This window comes from Hyperolius riggenbachi, chromosome 2 (assembly GCF_040937935.1).
Source record: "Hyperolius riggenbachi isolate aHypRig1 chromosome 2, aHypRig1.pri, whole genome shotgun sequence".
NCBI lineage: Eukaryota > Metazoa > Chordata > Amphibia > Anura > Hyperoliidae > Hyperolius > Hyperolius riggenbachi.
The window spans coordinates 202069835-202086460 of NC_090647.1; the positions used below are offsets into that span (position 1 = coordinate 202069835).

Sequence of the window (16626 nt, forward strand, 5' to 3'; positions counted from 1 at the left end):
CATTGTGTGGTTAACATGAGAAGAAAAAAAGGAGGAGGAAGAATAGAAGATAGTACAATGGTTCAAGGGCCAAAGCACAATGTTATACACAAAAAATGTTGCCTGTATCAACCACTTAAATAGGAACTTCAGTGAAAATAATGTAATAAAAAGTGCTTCATTTTTACAATAATTATGTATAAATAATTAAGTCAGTGTTTGCCCATTGTAAAATCTTTCATTTCCCTGATTTACAGTCAGACATTTATCACATGGTGACATTTTTATTGCTGGCAGGTTATGTCAGTGGAAGGAGATGCTGCTTGCTTTTTTGACAGTTGGAAACAGCTGTTATTTTCCACAATGCAACAAGGCTCCCACTGTATGATGTCAGAATCATGGTCCTGACATCACACTGTGGGAAGGGTTTCACTACAATATCAGCCATACAGCACCCCCTGATGATCCGTTTGTGAAAAAGAAAAGATTTCTTGGTTACAGTTTCTCTTTAACTCGACTCAAAGGCTTCAAAAACATGCGGAGTGGCTTGCTAGAAAACGCTAAATAGTGGATTATTGACCACAGCACTAACCTGGCTTTCTAGGTACATCTGCCCTGTAACAGATGCGGCTACACGCTCCTGCTGCTGCTTCTGTGCCTGGAGAGAGGTCTGCTGAACAAACAGGTTGCTCTCAAGCACCTCCAGTTCTTCCTGTACAAACAATATATAAAATCAGAAGCATATTACAAACCAGACTTTATAAAGACATACAACAAATCATGCCAAAATGTGGATAAATGCATGTCCAAAATGTAATCATTCTTTTCTAACAGCCGATAGAAAGGTTTTTAAAGCATCTAGTTAAACATATCAAAGCATGACCTTGACATAAGTATGAATTGGAATTGCACATTAGAATTACATGTCATATGTGGCAAACCATAAACAAGCTTTATTCAGAACATTAAAAGCAGATACAATTAAAAATACATAGGTGAGCTCCTGCTCCATTCAGCCATGCTACACGCATTTCCCCCATATTGCCTGGTGACCGCAGTTATAGGTGCCTACTCTGCTAACACATTTGTCAAGTCTCGATAATGGACTAGCCAACCGTGGGAGTATGGGAAATGTGTGCAGCCTGGCTGAAAAGTGCAGGCGTGCTCTTGTGTGTTTTTAATTGTATCTGCATTTGTTCTTCTAAATGGAGCTTGTTTATGAGTTCCTGTATAGTATATTTTGCAACTATAAATCATACTCATCTCAGGAACATCTTGTGATACGTTTTACTGTAGGTTTTTATTTTTAATCAAGGGTACCCTCTCCATAGCTAGGGAGTTGATGTGTTGGTGGGCAGTGCCTTGTGCATTTCAGCTTTCAGCGCACACCTTACCTGAGACAAAGCTACCCAAGTTCATGCTGAATCCACATACCTCTGTGCATTGTCCATTCCTCTCTCCTAGTTCTCTCCCCCCCCCCCATCCCCCACGTTGCCATAATCACTTTTTCTCTGCTCCATTCACTTTTCTTAAAGTGGACCTGAAGTCAGAACTTCCTCTATGCTCCAATAGATAAGCAACAGCATAATAACCTTTAAAGACAAACATTTCTTTGTTACAGCTGATACAAATCCTGCAATAAATAAGAAACACAGAGAGCCCAATATAGTGTAGTATGTATTGGAAACCGTGGATAAATATAAGTGTGAGATGATTATACTCACAAACATGGGTTACCTCTTCGGCAACCACTGTAGATGCAAGTGAGGAGATTCGACCTGTCCTCACTCAGGATTAAGATGTTGCTCTCTGTAGATCAGAAAAGTAGGGGTATGTCACCCCCCCCCCCCCCCACCAGGGGTGGACACAGTATTATCGTAAGAGAACAGAGGCGCCAGCAGGATAAAAGGTAATAAAAGTTTTAAAATTTGCTGGGAGGCAGTGGTGGACTTACCTCCAGAAAGCAGACTCAAAATACTGTCATATTGTTAACATTCTGTGTTTACAAATTCGGAGCTCCACTGTGTCAGAGGAGATTCCTGAACTAACACAGCTGAGAGATCAAATTGCTGTGGTGATAAGTCACAGATGTGGGGGAATTAGACAGGCTAAACTCTCTAAATACATACAGGGTTAAATTTCTCTATGCTTTCCTTCTGTCTTGTGCAGGAATTCAGGTCCACTTTAAGAGGAAGAAATAGGGGGGAGACTGGAGGGAAAAGCAAGCCTGCTTCTTCCTTGAAAAAGTCTAATTTTACAAGGAGTAGCTTGGGTATTTACATTATGTGCACCCTGCCTGCTGATATGGGCTAATTAGTGAATTTTATTACCGCACTTATATCTTGCCACTCATGGCTTGCATCTTCCTCGTCTCTGGGTCCCTCTGCCTGCTGTGGTACTACATCCTGGTCCTTTGCTGTTATAGAGTCCTCCAAGTTTATGCCAGAACTCTGTGATGCATCAGCAAGCACAGACTCTCTACTCATTGCTTTAGGCGCAATATCATCACTAGGTAATTCAGGTCTATGAACCAGCTGTGAGTTACCATCTTCTGAATCACTCTCCACTTCAACAAAACTACCTGCAGAAATAACAATAAAAATAAATAAAACACAAGAACAAATGTCAAAATAATAGCATTCATCTGTTAGTAAGAAAGAGCATTAAAAGATTCTATGCGTATTTTCAGACACAATAAACAGTTGGTAATTATAACAGTAATAGCTGAATATTTACATGCAGACAAAGACAAGTATAACAGGCCACTGCAGAAAAAAAAATGACCACTAACCATCAGACTCTGAATCCATTCCTTTATCCCTGTCTGGTATACTTTCTGGAGTCATAGGAACATAAGTAGCATCTGGAACATCACTAGTCTTGTGGCTGCCTGTATTGCTTGCTATGGAATCGCTGACATCTTGCTCTACAAGGACCACTGCGGTTGCATTGCTGGTTTCTGCAACAACTTCTGATGACAATTTGTGGTCTGCAGACAATTGTGATGCTGGTGCTGATACAGAGGCCTCAGGTGTCTGGATGCCGATTCTTTCATGGTCTGAAGTCTGAAGCTTTCTTTCATTTTCAGCAGCAATTGCCTCAACATTAGTCTGATTGTTAGACTGTTTTTTAGGTGAAATTAGGATGGAGATTTCTCTGTTTATGGGAGGGTTAGCCTGATGTCTTTCTAATGCAAGAAAAGGTACTACAGAAGAGCTTTCAGCACTACTTGGAAGGTTTGTCAGACATGGTTCAGTAAGTGCATCTGTAGAATGGGAGAGATTGGACTTCTCTACAAATGCAGTAGAACTGACTTCCTTTATTTGAGACACATTCAACTGCTCAAGGGGCTCAATCTGTTTCTGATTACAAACTGGAATGTTACCTAACAATTTTTCATTGTCAGCACTTGTATGCTGAGAGTCGGGACTATGTGAAATGTTAGCCCTTGCTAGTGATACAACAGGGGTCATTTGTTTTCCAACCTCACTAACCAAAGCAACATCCTCCTCATCTGAACTACTGATAATCAGCACTTTGGATCTTGGCTGTTCCTCATCATCTTTTATGTTGAGAGTTCTTTTCTTGTTCACCACAACTTCATCCTCAGAAAGAGCCTGCTGGATTGCATGCAAGGTTCTTGGTGAGACATCACCATCTACTGCATAGACAGATTCTCTAGACATCTGTTTTCTGGAATTCATTTTATCGGTTTCCTCATCAGAACTGTTCTCCAGCATTGCCTCTTGTATAGCAAAGAGTGTTCTAGGGGAAGGTGGGGTGGCTTCAGGCACTGAGTGTGCTGTGGCTTCTGAAACAGAGTCCTTTACTTTCTTAGATTTGTGAGCAGACGCCATTTTAAAATCGAGATATGTCTTTGGCACTGCATCTGAGCTAGTAGCTACTGCTTGTTCCACAGGCTCCTCTTTTTTATCTGGAGTCTTCGACTGAATCCCTATGATGAAGAAAAAAATCATATACTAAAAATCAATGAAAGCTATAACTGTCTTTAAATTCTTAAAAGTTTAACTCAAAGTAGAGTGCTAAATTCACACGTCAAAATACTTTTATTTCTGTTTAACCAGTGAGGCGAGGCCGGCCAGTATGTCTAAAGTTCCGTACACAAGCTAGCTAAAATATGGCACGCACAAACGAACAAGGTCATTCAAATGTCATTTCCCAACAAAAAGAAATGACAAGTAGTTTAAACGACATTGTCTACATACTGATATTCCAAGCGATTATGTCAATGTATAAACTACATGTGAAACGGAAACTGACATATCACACGACGTGTACTTGCTCTGGAACAATGTCATTTGGATGACTTGTACACACTGGCTGATTGCACGATTTCTGCCCAAAAATCAGACGAACTGATCTATCAGTTGGATCAGGCAGAATACCCCGTTGCTCGTCGTTGTCGGCTATATTTTTCTCAATGATTGTTGTCCAAAACTGCGAAATCTGTCGTTCGGATGTTTCAAATGACTTTTATCTAGTATGTGTACAGAGCTTAATTCTGCGGTTCCTCTCTCCTGATCAGAGCCCCCTTTCCCGGCCTGCTGATAGGACAGGGAGGTCAGCAGATAACAGGTGAGACATCGGAGCTATAGAGCCAGCACATAAATGCAAACTTTTAAAAACGTATTTAATAGGAAATTAAAATGATCCCAAAATAATCAGATTTTTTGTTTAACAAAATTATGTTATATAATCAACAATTTGATTGATCTTTTATTTGATAAAATAATCAAGACTGAAAGTGTTCACAGTTAACTGATTGTTCATTAACTGTCATTTACAGTTAAGTTACACATACACTCACTGATTCAAGCTGATAGAAGAGCAACGTTGACTGAAATAACCACTCGATACAACCGAGGTATGCAGCAAAGCATTTGTGAAGCCACAACACACACAACCTTGAGGTGGATGGGCTACAACAGCAGAAGACCCCACCGCGTACCACTCATCTCCACTACAAATAGGAAAAAGAGGCTACAATTTGCACAAGTTCACCAAAATTGGACAGTTGAAGACTGGATAAATGTTGCCTGGTCTGATGAGTCTCAATACAGTCAGAACTTGGCGTAAACAGAATAAGAACATGGATCCATCATGCCTTGTTACCACTGTGCAGGCTGGTGGTGTAATGGTGTGGGGGATGTTTTCTTGGCACACTTTAGGCCCCTTAGTGCCAATTGGGCATCGTTTAAATGCCACGGGCTACCTGAGCATTGTTTCTGACCATGTCCATCCCTTCATGACCACCATGTACCCATCCTCTGATGGCTACTTCCAGCAGGATAATGCACCATGTCACAAAGCTTGAATCATTTCAAATTGGTTTCTTGAACATGACAATGAGTTCACTGTACTAAAATGGTCCCCACAGTCACCAGATCTCAACCCAATAGAGCATCTTTGGGATGTGATGGAACGGGAGCTTCGTGCCCTGGATGTGCATCCCACAAATCTCCATCAACTGCAAGATGCGATCCTATCAATATGGGCCAACATTTCTAAAGAATGCTTTCAGCACCTTGTTGAATCAATGCCATGTAGAATTAAGGCAGTTCTAAAGGTCAAAGGGGGTCAAACACCGTATTAGTATGGTGTTCCTAAATATCCTTTAGGTGGGTGTATATGTGATTATTTAACTTCTGAATCAAAAATGGAATGCAATGATGAGTCACAATTCAAATGTGTGTGGCCAGCAGTGCATTTCTTAATACAGAAATCAGATTGCAATAAGGCTATAGATTAGTCATAATAATATATGCTGTTCATTGCTTTTCTGAAAAAGCCATTGGTACCATATCTCAAAAGGCTATGGGCACCAGGTCTGTAGGTGTGTTTTGTGCCTGAGTGCATAGAACTGTACACAATTGGTTATTAGTAAATAGTGCGAGTTTGCGCCCCGCACAGTATGCATTCAACGCTCATAAATCTGTGGATCTACAAAGTGCTAAGGAAAGTATTTAAACACCACTATGACAACAGTTCATTGCTGCCAATTCCCCCTAGTACTATTAACCTGGCCATCCTTTCTCTGGCTTACCTCCTGCTGCCAAATCTTGCTTGTTTGACACCTGCTTAAACCTTCTGTCTGATCTACAACCTCCTCTTTGTCTGACACCTGACTTGACCGTCTGCCTTTTCCTGACATCAACTTGTATACCACCTGCCTCAAACCTCAGCTTGTTTACCGATCATACATGCCAAATACAACAACCATCTGTGTGTTATTGTATTATCTGAATATGCTGCAAGTCCAAAACCTCCAGCTCATCAGACTGCTCACCACCAGTCCTGACCTCAGCTTGTCGTTTGAGTGGTCATTAGACTGCATCCTCAGAGTACAGTCTTGCCACTGATGACAGAGAACATGACCTTGAGTCCTATAGTGGTTGGCTCCCTTGATACTATACGCCTATCTCTTTCTTGCACTTGTTGTGAGATGGGAGGTGTTCTGAACAAACAGCCTATTTCTCAGCAGTACCCTGCGGTTCAAGAAGAGATTGAGCTCAAAATACAAGGTATGCTTAAAATAATACGATATGGTAAGTGTGGTATGTATACTTCTGACCACACTTTCCATCAAAACCTTTTGGTGTAGCTCATGGTTACAACTACCTGCAGTATACCCATATTTTAAAGGGGTTATTATTATATCAAGTGTATACTGTATACAATATACACTTAAAAGAATGTTGTTAGTTTTATGCCAGAGTAATAGGAAATTATCCTAATGATAATGAAACAAAAACACTTAAAGTCAAACCTGAAAGAAGTTACTGAAATTAGAGTTTTGTATTAATGAAGGAAAATAAAAACATCTTATGATATTGTACAGCTGGCGGCTTTGTCATACTAAGTCATTTTTGCTATGTGTACTTATACCTTTAATTAGAATATAATGAGATGTATCCTCTGAGACCAGACGGTTGGTCTCAACCTCTTTCATAAATCCCCCTTCTGTCTCAAACTGAGCACGGACTTCGCCTGAATGCTGCTGGCTCATCTCTTTTCGCACATTATCGAGGCACCTGTTCAGATTGTTTTTCTTCAGCAGTCCTTTCAGCTGATACTGGGAGAAATCATCAGAGCCCTTCAAAAGAGCACAGCAATGTCAAAACTGCACATTGTAATCCTTTATTTCATGTGTGCGTCATTTGCAGCGCTAGCAGGACTCTTAAGCCGATAATGAGCACATACACTGGACAGTATTTATCAAAACTAGGTAGTATTTACCGTATGTCAGCATAACTGGAATAGTTTGAAAAATAAACAGATACCAGATTGATTTCTTGTTTCCTTGACTTTACTTTTTATGGTGAAAAAGAGCAAAACCTTTGGCTGGCTTCCTGATCATCGCACAAACATGCCAACTAGATGTTGCGTTCCAAGATGCATGCTGGGAGAGACAGTGGTTTGCAAAAGTATTCGGCCCCCTTGAAGTTTTCCACATTTTGCCATATTACTGCCACAAACATGAATCAATTTTATTGAAATTCCACGTGAAAGACCAATACAAAGTGGTGTACACGTGAGAAGTGGAACGAAAATCATACATGATTCCAAGTATTTAAAAAAAAAAAAAACCTGCAAAGTGGGGTGTGCGTAAGTATTCACCCCCCCCCCCCGAGTCAATAATTTGTAGAACCACCTTTTGCTGCAATTACAGCTGCCAGTCTTTTAGGGTATGTCTCTACCAGCTTTGCACATTTAGAAATTGAGATGCTTGCACAATCTTCTTTGCAAAACAGCTCCAGCATAGTCTGATTAGATGGACAGCGTTTGTGAACAGCAGTTTTCAGATCTTGCCACAGATTCTCGATTCGATTTAGATCTAGACTTTGACTGGGCCATTCTAACACATGGGGCTCGATTCACAAAGCGGTGCTAACCCAGTAAAAGATTTTAGGCGTGATAACCATTGCACCATGCTGGTGAAAAGCCAGTTTAGGCGTGATAAGTTTAGACGTGATAAGGTTAGATAAGTTTAGATTGCGCGCAAAGTCCCGCACGCAAAGCAGCGCCATTAAACTCTATGCGAAGTGCATCAGACTTTACTAGCGCAAAATTTTTGATCAGCTGTGCACTGTGGTGCTAACCCAGTTGGTGCTTAAACTTATCACGCCTAAACTGAGTTTAGGCGTGATAAGGGGCTTTTCACCAGGGTGCTAACTGTTAGCACCGCTTTGTGAATCAAGCCTATGGATATGTTTTGTTTTAAACCATTCCATTGTTGCCCTGGCTTTATGTTTAGGGTCGTTGTCCTGCTGGAAGGTGAACCTCCGCCCCAGTCTCAAGTCTTTTGCAGACTCCAAGAGGTTTTCTACCAAGATTGCCCTGTATTTGGCTCCATTCATCTTCCCATCAACTCTGACCAGCAGTGTTCGTTTTCCGCCACACATAGCGTTTTGCATTTTGGCCATAAAGTTCCATTTCAGTCTCATCTGACCAGAGCACCTTCTTCCACATGTTTGCTGTGTCCCCCACATGGCTTGTGGCAAACCGCAAAAGGGACTTCTTATGATTTTCTGTTAACAATGGCTTTCTTCTTACCACTCTTCCATAAAGGCCAACTTTGTGCAGTGCACAACTAATAGTTGTCCTATGGACAGATTCCCCCACCTGAGCTGTAAATCTCTGCAGCTCGTCCAGAGTCACCATGGGCCTCTTGACTGCATTTCTGATCAGCGCTCTCCTTGTTCAGACTGTGAGTTTAGGTGGACGTCCTTGTCTTGGTAGGTTTGCAGTTGTGCCATACTCCTTCCATTTCTGAATGATCGCTTGAACAGTGCTCCGTGGAATGTTCAAGGTTTTGGAAATCTTTTTATAGCCTAAGCCTGCTTTAAATTTCTCAATAACTTTATCCCTGACCTGTCTGGTGTGTTCTTTGGACTTCATGGTGTTGTTGCTGCCAATATTCTCTTAGACAACCTCTGAGGCCGTCACAGAGCAGCTGTATTTGTACTGACATTAGATTACACATAGGAGCACTCTATTTAGTCATTAGCACTCATCAGGCAATGTCTATAGGCAACTGACTGCACCCAGAGCAAAGTGGGCTGAATAATTACGCACATCCCACAGTTATTTATTTCTAAAAAATGTTTGGAATCATGTATGATTTTCGTTCCACTTCTCACGTGTACACCACTTTGTATTGGTCTTTCACATGGAATTCCAATACAATTGATTCGTGTTTTTGGCAGTAATATGACAAAATGTGGAAAACTTCAAGGGGGCCGAATAATTTGGCAAACCACTGTATATACCAGCAGAGGCTGCAGGCAACTCCAACCACTTTCTGCTTCTTGATAGCTGGGTAAATGAATAGGCTGTCTTTCTTTAAATCAAGCTTTATTGAACTGAAAATTTAAAAAGTTACAGCAAGTTCATGATGAACCAGAACTCCTAGGAGTGTGTAAGGGGCTAAAAAGGACCAAAAAGCCCTGTTACAAAAATGCTATGCAAAACAGAAATTTGCCTTCTTAAAACAGAAGGCATTTGCGACTATTTAGGTTGGAGTGAGCATACAAGGTGTCCCACAATGCATTACTGATGAATATGCAAACCGTCCCTTTGTTGGCCCTGAAAGCTAAACACCTCCAGAACCACTGGAATGCAATGATGTGCCAGCTTGCTAATTGTACAGTTAACAAGCTGACACATCATTGCATTCCAGCAGTTCTGGAGGGACACGCATCATTGCATTCCAGACGTTCTGGAAAGGCGCATACCGGTAGCCCGGAATCCGGCTGGATTGTGGACTTCATAGTGGCACAATGGAGGGTACCTGAAGGACATTTAGGGAGCAGATGGAATACAGGGCGCTGGAGAAAGCCACAGGTAAGTAAACATTCTTTTTTTTTACTTCATTTCAGGTTTACTTGAAATGTGATTTTCTGTTCGTTTCTGTACAAATAATATATGATTGTCTTTCCTTATTTCACTAGAAGTATGCAATATAAGCAAATTTCTATCATTCCCAAAGCACTACATTACATGTACTGCTTTTAGCACTTCACCTCTTGTGATAAAGAAGCTGCACTTCTATGAAGCTCTGGAGATGTAGGTCTGACTTCTCAGGCCAGGCGCATGTTGAACTAGAGTCAATTTTGAGCAATTTCTTATCAGCAAACAATCAGCGTTCTTGTTTTAGGCTAGGTTCACAATGGTCAGTTGTATACCTATTGTGTTATAATGAGTGTGAACTGTAATGGAGACTTGACATAGAGAACTGTAATGGAGACTGGACAAGCCTGCATGCAGCGAGTTAGAATAACTCAATCAGTTACAATGCAGTACTGTGAACAGGTCCATAGAATTGAATGGGCAGAGAGTTGACAAGCAGCATTATTCTGCCAAGCAACTGAGAATTTTGAACTAGGCCTAATCCTTATCAGAAGCCTGACTGGTTAGTGTGGTCAATTGCAACCCCTTTGTTCCAGTATTCTGTGGACCTGTCCTGATAAATCCTCCCTGTAGTGTTTCTGTTATTACAACACTGGGACTGCACAGGTAGCTACAGCAAGAAGCCCCTAATTCTTAAAGTGGAAAATCGTGAAGATTGTTATGCACACAGGCTGAATTCAGGAACTATGCAAATTTATTGTCCCATCACACACAATAGACAGTATCTGACCGTAATCGCCAATGATCGGGTTCAGGGCCAATCCTGTCCCCTTTGTCAAGGCATAGGGAAGACAAACGTTTCAAACAGTATAATGGCAATAACGGACAGATACTGTCTATTGTGTGTGATGAGACAATAAAATTGCATAGTTCCTGAATTCAGCCTGTGTGCATAACATAATCTTCTTGACGATTTCCTGATATTGTTGCCAATTGGGTTTCAGCACCAGCCGACCGGTGTGTGAGCCGATCTTCACGATTTAACCCAATTAATCAAATTAATAAATGATTTAATATATCAATTAATTAAATCAAAACACGCTTTAAGTGGACCACTCTTTGTACAGCAGACAAGGAAAACACATATAGTTACTAAGACGTTCACTCTATGGGCTTGATTCACAAAAGAGTTCACAAAACGCGAATTTTCATGCTAAAACGATACCGATTTCGAGGGAAAATTCGCATTTGCGAAACGGTATAGTTTCGCGCGCGCAATGCGAAAATTCGCGCAAAAACGCCCATGCTAACAGTTAGCACTCTTTTGTGAATCAAGCACTATGTGTGCTTAGAGAGATCAGCTTGTGTAATTAGCTGATATCAGCATGTGTAAATCAGGGCTGTCAGCTGCGCAGCTGTTCTGTAAACACTGAAGGTTAACCCTTTTTGTGGAATTCTAGGACGTAAATACTGTAGGTTTAGGAGTTCTATAAGTTGTAACAAATAAATGTTTTTTTTTATTGCTGTTGCTTATATTTTAGAACAGAGAGGAAGTTCTGAGTTTAGGTCTGCTTTAAATACGCCTTGGAACTAACATTTCAATATAGACAAGTTCCTTTCTATCTATTAGTGCACATTCCCTTTGAATAACAGACATTGCCTTTGCCTTTTAACACAACATCACTAGACCACTAAAAAGCCATGAAAGAAAAGTTGTTTAATTGAACAAGATGTGTAACTGGCAATTTCAGATATATACCCTGTCATTAGGTACCTGGTCTGAGCTGTTTGTGACAACTCACCATTTAAACACAGTGAAAACATTAAAACATTGCTGATGTATTATTCAGACTGGTATAACTAGACTGTACTACACAACTGCACACATATTAATTAATTACTTATTTATTGGTGCTGTACAAGAGAGCCTAAGTCAAATTTTATGTTGTGCTGCATCCAAAGGCATTCAGGCACAAAAAAAATGTCAAGTCAAGAATGTATAAAGAGAATTAGGTCTTCTTCTGCCATGCATGCAAAACAATCTCCACACAGTTGCGCTTATTTCAGTACCACATACCATACTGACTTTTCTATTGTAATCTAAATTAATCTTGTTCTGTTATAAAACCTCAACACAACAGCATAGTCTTTGGGATCTGAACTGAAAATGTAATTAATTGTATGTAAAAAATCAGATGGAGCCCCCTACTGGTTAATTCATGTATTACCTAATAGATTACACCCTGTTTCTCAAAAAAGGTTTTTATTGTTTTCCATAAGAAAGTAACAGCCAATAACATGTCAGTAATAAAACATATTACCCTGTTTCAATCAAACCAATATAACGCCAACAAAATGGGATCGCAGACAACCATCCTCTGAACACAGTCGGAAGTGAGAAAAATATGGAGGCTGACATATTTATTTCCTTTTGAACAGAGCAAAATACCTGGTTGTTCTGCTGATCTTCTAATACTTTTAGCCATAGACCCTGAACACGCATGCAGATCAGATGTTCCTGACTGAAGTCTGACTAGATTTGCCGCATGCTTGTTTCAGCTGTGTAATTCAGACACTACTGCAGCCAAATAGATCAGAAGGACTACCTGTCTGGTATTGTTTAAGAGGAAATAAATATGGCAGCCATCATATGTTCTCTGCATGCTTAAACTGAGAACCAGTGTTAATCTATGGGCTAGGTCACATCTAAATGCATTTTTTGCATGCAGAAAAAAATCTGACAGCTCTGTAGCACTGTGTGCCGTTTTGCCATTAATACATTAGCTGTTCTATAAAGTTCTTTAGTTCTCTCTATCTCCTGTAAATACAGAGATGTGAGACATCATACATTAGTGCTGACGCGTTTGTATTTGTAACGGAATGGGGGTGGAGTGGGAGGAGGGCTCTGGCCTGGCCTAATTGGAAAGGGGGGCTTTGGCCACAGTGCTCCACATCGCATTCCAGCTCTCCAAGTGAAGTGAGCTCCGCCTTCCCCTGCCGCAGTCCGCATATGTAAAGATTCACATTCCAAAATTTGAATGTGTCAACACTGTACGTTACAAATGTATCTAAAGTTATACTGCAATCTAGTGCAGATTTGAGAAAAAGGACTCATGCTGATATGGGCATGCTCAATACTAGCTCTTAGGGGCTAGATAAGGGACTCCATTTAAAGAAATTGTGAGTGAGAGGGATATGATATCATTGCTGCCATATTTCTTTCCTTATAAACAATACCAGTTGCCTGGCAGTCCAGCTGCGAAGTGACAGAGACTCCCCATGTAATGTTTTCCTCCCCCCATGGGCCCGAGGTGAGTGTGGAAGCAGCTCACTTATCCGCCTCCTCCAGTGTCTTCTCTCCATCGCCAGGGCACCTGGACCCCGTGACCCCAACTCATGTACATGACATTAGGACATACGGGATACAGGCGCGGCAATGGAGAGTAGTCTCTAGAGGAGTGTGCGGTGGATAGGTGAACTGCTTCCACACTCATCAAGGGCCTGGGGCAAGGAAACACACATTACATGGGGGGAGACTGGCCAGGGGTCCATGGATCATTGAAATATTGAATGCTGCCGCACACCCAACCAATCCCTTTCGAGCTAGATCTTTCCAGCATGGTGGATCGATCATTTCAATCAATTCAGTCAGAAATCAATCAAAACGACTGAACGGGCATCCATGTTGCAGCGTCAATCTCTGCCAGATACCGCCATTCTGATCGAATCGGCTGGATATTGATTCCACAAATCAAGTAATGTTTTGGCACCTTTAGAGGCAGATGATCATAAGGACAGCCAGGCAATTGGCATTGTTTAAAAGGAAAAATACAGTACGTCAGCCTCCATATTCTTCTCAGTTTAGGTGTACCATTGAATTTGGGGGGGAATTAAGTAAAGGACAACTATGGTGAAAATGTTTAAAATTTAATACATGCATATAAATGTGCATTTCTCCCAGAGCAAAATGCATGATTAATTACATTTTTCCTATGTCGCTGTAACTTACAGTAGATAGTGAAAATATGACAGATCTGTTAGATTTTGGACTAGTCCATCTCTTCATGGGGGATTCTCATGTATTTTTTTATATTCAAAACCACCTACTGAACTGCAGTGACCAGGGAAGACAGAGAGCGGCGCAAGAGGGACACAGAGGTATGCGACTGTGCAAAGTACATGCCTTTGTGTCCCATTTTTAGTCTAGGAAATCTGCCACTTTAAGCCCATGGTGGGCAAGATGACTTAATTCTTAGCCTCCTGATGCTGTTTATTTTGTCCAGTGCCCCTCCTGCTCCCTGTCCCCAGTCCTCTTTGTCCCTCTGTTGAATATTCTCCAGGAATTCTCCCTAAGCGGTTACGAGCGTGTTAAAGACTGCGCACACACGGGTCTCGAACCCCACATGAACAGCAAAAGGAAACACTCATCCGTGAGCGTTTTCTTTCACTGCGTATGTGCTGTTCGGAACTTGAAGATGCACAGTTCAGAATTACTCGTCGCCGTTCTGGGAAACTTCTGTGAAGAGGGGGAAAGAAGAAAAACAAGAAACAGCATCAGAAGGCTAAGCATCAGGTCATCTAGCCCTTAGTTTAATAGTTTTTATCCGCGTCAGGGGTGCTTTAAGAAAGACTCATAAATGATTGGTGATGTACAGATAGATCTATAGCATCATCTTGGTTTGAAACCACATGCACTCTGCAAAAAGGTAAATATCTGATTGTTACACCAAAACATGTAAGTTTTGTACTATGAAAGAACTTGAACTTTAAATGTATATTTTGAATTAAATGTATATTTTGTTTCGCGTACATAATAAAAGGGAGAGACAGTAAAGCATGGCTGAAGACTTAAGGGCAAGTTACCCAGTGTGATGACAGCATAAAACCATATGAATGGAACATCCTTGTCACTATACCTCTGGCATGGCTTCAAACAGTGTTCTCCTGCGCTTGGTGAACTCCTTCATGTCAGTCAGGATCTCGTGCTTCATCTCTGGTGGAAGGCTGTGAAATTCCTCAGAGTCTACATCCACTGAATGAGGATTGGCAAAAAATTCTTCCTAATTATAGAAAAGCAAGCATGTTTATTCTAAACTTTTACAGAACTCATGACTGAGTTTATCATTAAAGCTCTAATTTAACCTCCCATTTTTGAGTGCACAATCCGTTTTGCCTATACGTTTTGCATTACATCTATTTAAAACACCTGGTTGGCTAATTCCTCTTGAGACGACATTGAGGTTTTACGGGAGAGAAAACGGTTTACACCCCTCCCCTCTAACCAAGCCATCATCACCCACACATAAAACAGAAAGAAACTGGGTGGGGCAGCAGCCAGTCTCTCCTTGTGAGCACAGATCACCTGACACTGTCAGCCCACCATCTGCTAAGTAACTCTTTGTAACCAGGACTGTAAAAAAAGAAAAATTGCAGCAAAATAGAAGTGATCGTGCTGCAATTTTGCCATGATTTTACCGCAAGTCAATGTGAGCATTTTCTTTTAAAAAACTAAAACGGTCCAAAAAGCACTGTGCAGTGTGTCTCCAGCCTCAGTCATAATGTGATTACTAGAGGAGTCTGTGGACAGATTTTACTGACTGATCAATCACATACAATTTCTTTTTTTGCACTCCTATCATCCAGTATAAAGATTGCCACAGGAAGCTGAAAAGTTATCTTTCATTTGAGTTGACTTATTTTCAATGTAAAATTTCAATATCTCATCCAATAAATTAATGGAAATAAAAAAACAAAAAAAACAAAACAGGATACCTGGAGAATCTGTTTTTGACTCATTCGCTCCTCCCATTCCTGCTCTTCTTCCTCTTCAGAGCTAAAAATAAAAATGTGATTTATTATTTTTATTTTCAGAAAAGAAAAAGCTTAAGAACAAAGAATTGGCTATCTACTCACTAGATGTGCATCCCTGCTGTATATACAGATACGCATATTTGTCCTGCCAGTGAAAGCGGATAGTTACTGCTGTTCTGGAAAAAGCGGGGAAATATAGCTTTCACTGATATTATGGAAGGCTTGGAATCTGATGAAATGGGATGATGTATAAAAAAAGTCCTTCCCCCCTGCAATCCATCAATGTGCAAGCTCCCCCCCAAAAAAAACAGATCTACTTACCTGGGGCTTCCTCCAGCCCCTGGCAGCCTGTGTGTCCCTCGCCGCAGTTCTGGTGTCCTCGCCAGGTCGGCATCTTCTGCCCCTGCGCGCCACTTGTGATTGTGCTCATGTGGTCTGAAGCATTCTGCGCAGGCACAGTACACTCCAAGCCATGTGAGTGTGATCGCAAGCAGCGTGGCCAGCACAGAAGAGGTCGACCGGACACCGGAGCTGCAGCAAGGGACACACAGGCTGCCAGGGGCTGACAGAAGCCCCAGGTATGTTAAGTAGATCTCTGCGCAGACATTAAAACCAGGAGCTATTCTGTTTCCCAACCCTGTAATATCCAGGCTTGTGGGCATGGAGACTGGCCAAATAAATTGGTTGAAATGCTCCATGCACGCAAGCCTGAGCCCCTTACTATCACTCACACACTACACAAGCATACAGCAGCTGCTTCCCTCTAATAGGGACACGTCTCAATTTGCATAGTTGGCTGCAGCATAAACTGTTGGCCGGCTACGTTCAAAAGTTATGACACCAGTTCATCTTGTGTGTATACCTAGGTACAACACATTGCCAGTCAGCTGTTTAACATAATATCAGAGTGCTTGCATGTGTGTGTGCCACTTGCAGATTTCTCCATCACCTCAACCACGATATGGC

General features: G+C 41.3%; 1 protein-coding gene across 4 annotated transcripts in view; it reads right to left on the reverse strand.

Moving 5' to 3' along the window:
• Positions 1-16626, reverse strand: part of ERCC5 (ERCC excision repair 5, endonuclease) — a 46805-nt gene that overhangs the window by 16655 nt on the left and 13524 nt on the right. For all 4 annotated transcript variants that reach the window (XM_068268005.1, XM_068268003.1, XM_068268002.1 and 1 more), the window contains exons 6-11: positions 15622-15682; positions 14766-14909; positions 6886-7093; positions 2771-3934; positions 2310-2560; positions 572-691 (exon numbers count right to left, since the gene is read on the reverse strand). In XM_068268005.1, the coding sequence (XP_068124106.1) occupies positions 572-691; positions 2310-2560; positions 2771-3934; positions 6886-7093; positions 14766-14909; positions 15622-15682 (1948 nt within the window). The remainder of the gene's footprint in view (positions 1-571; positions 692-2309; positions 2561-2770; positions 3935-6885; positions 7094-14765; positions 14910-15621; positions 15683-16626) is intronic.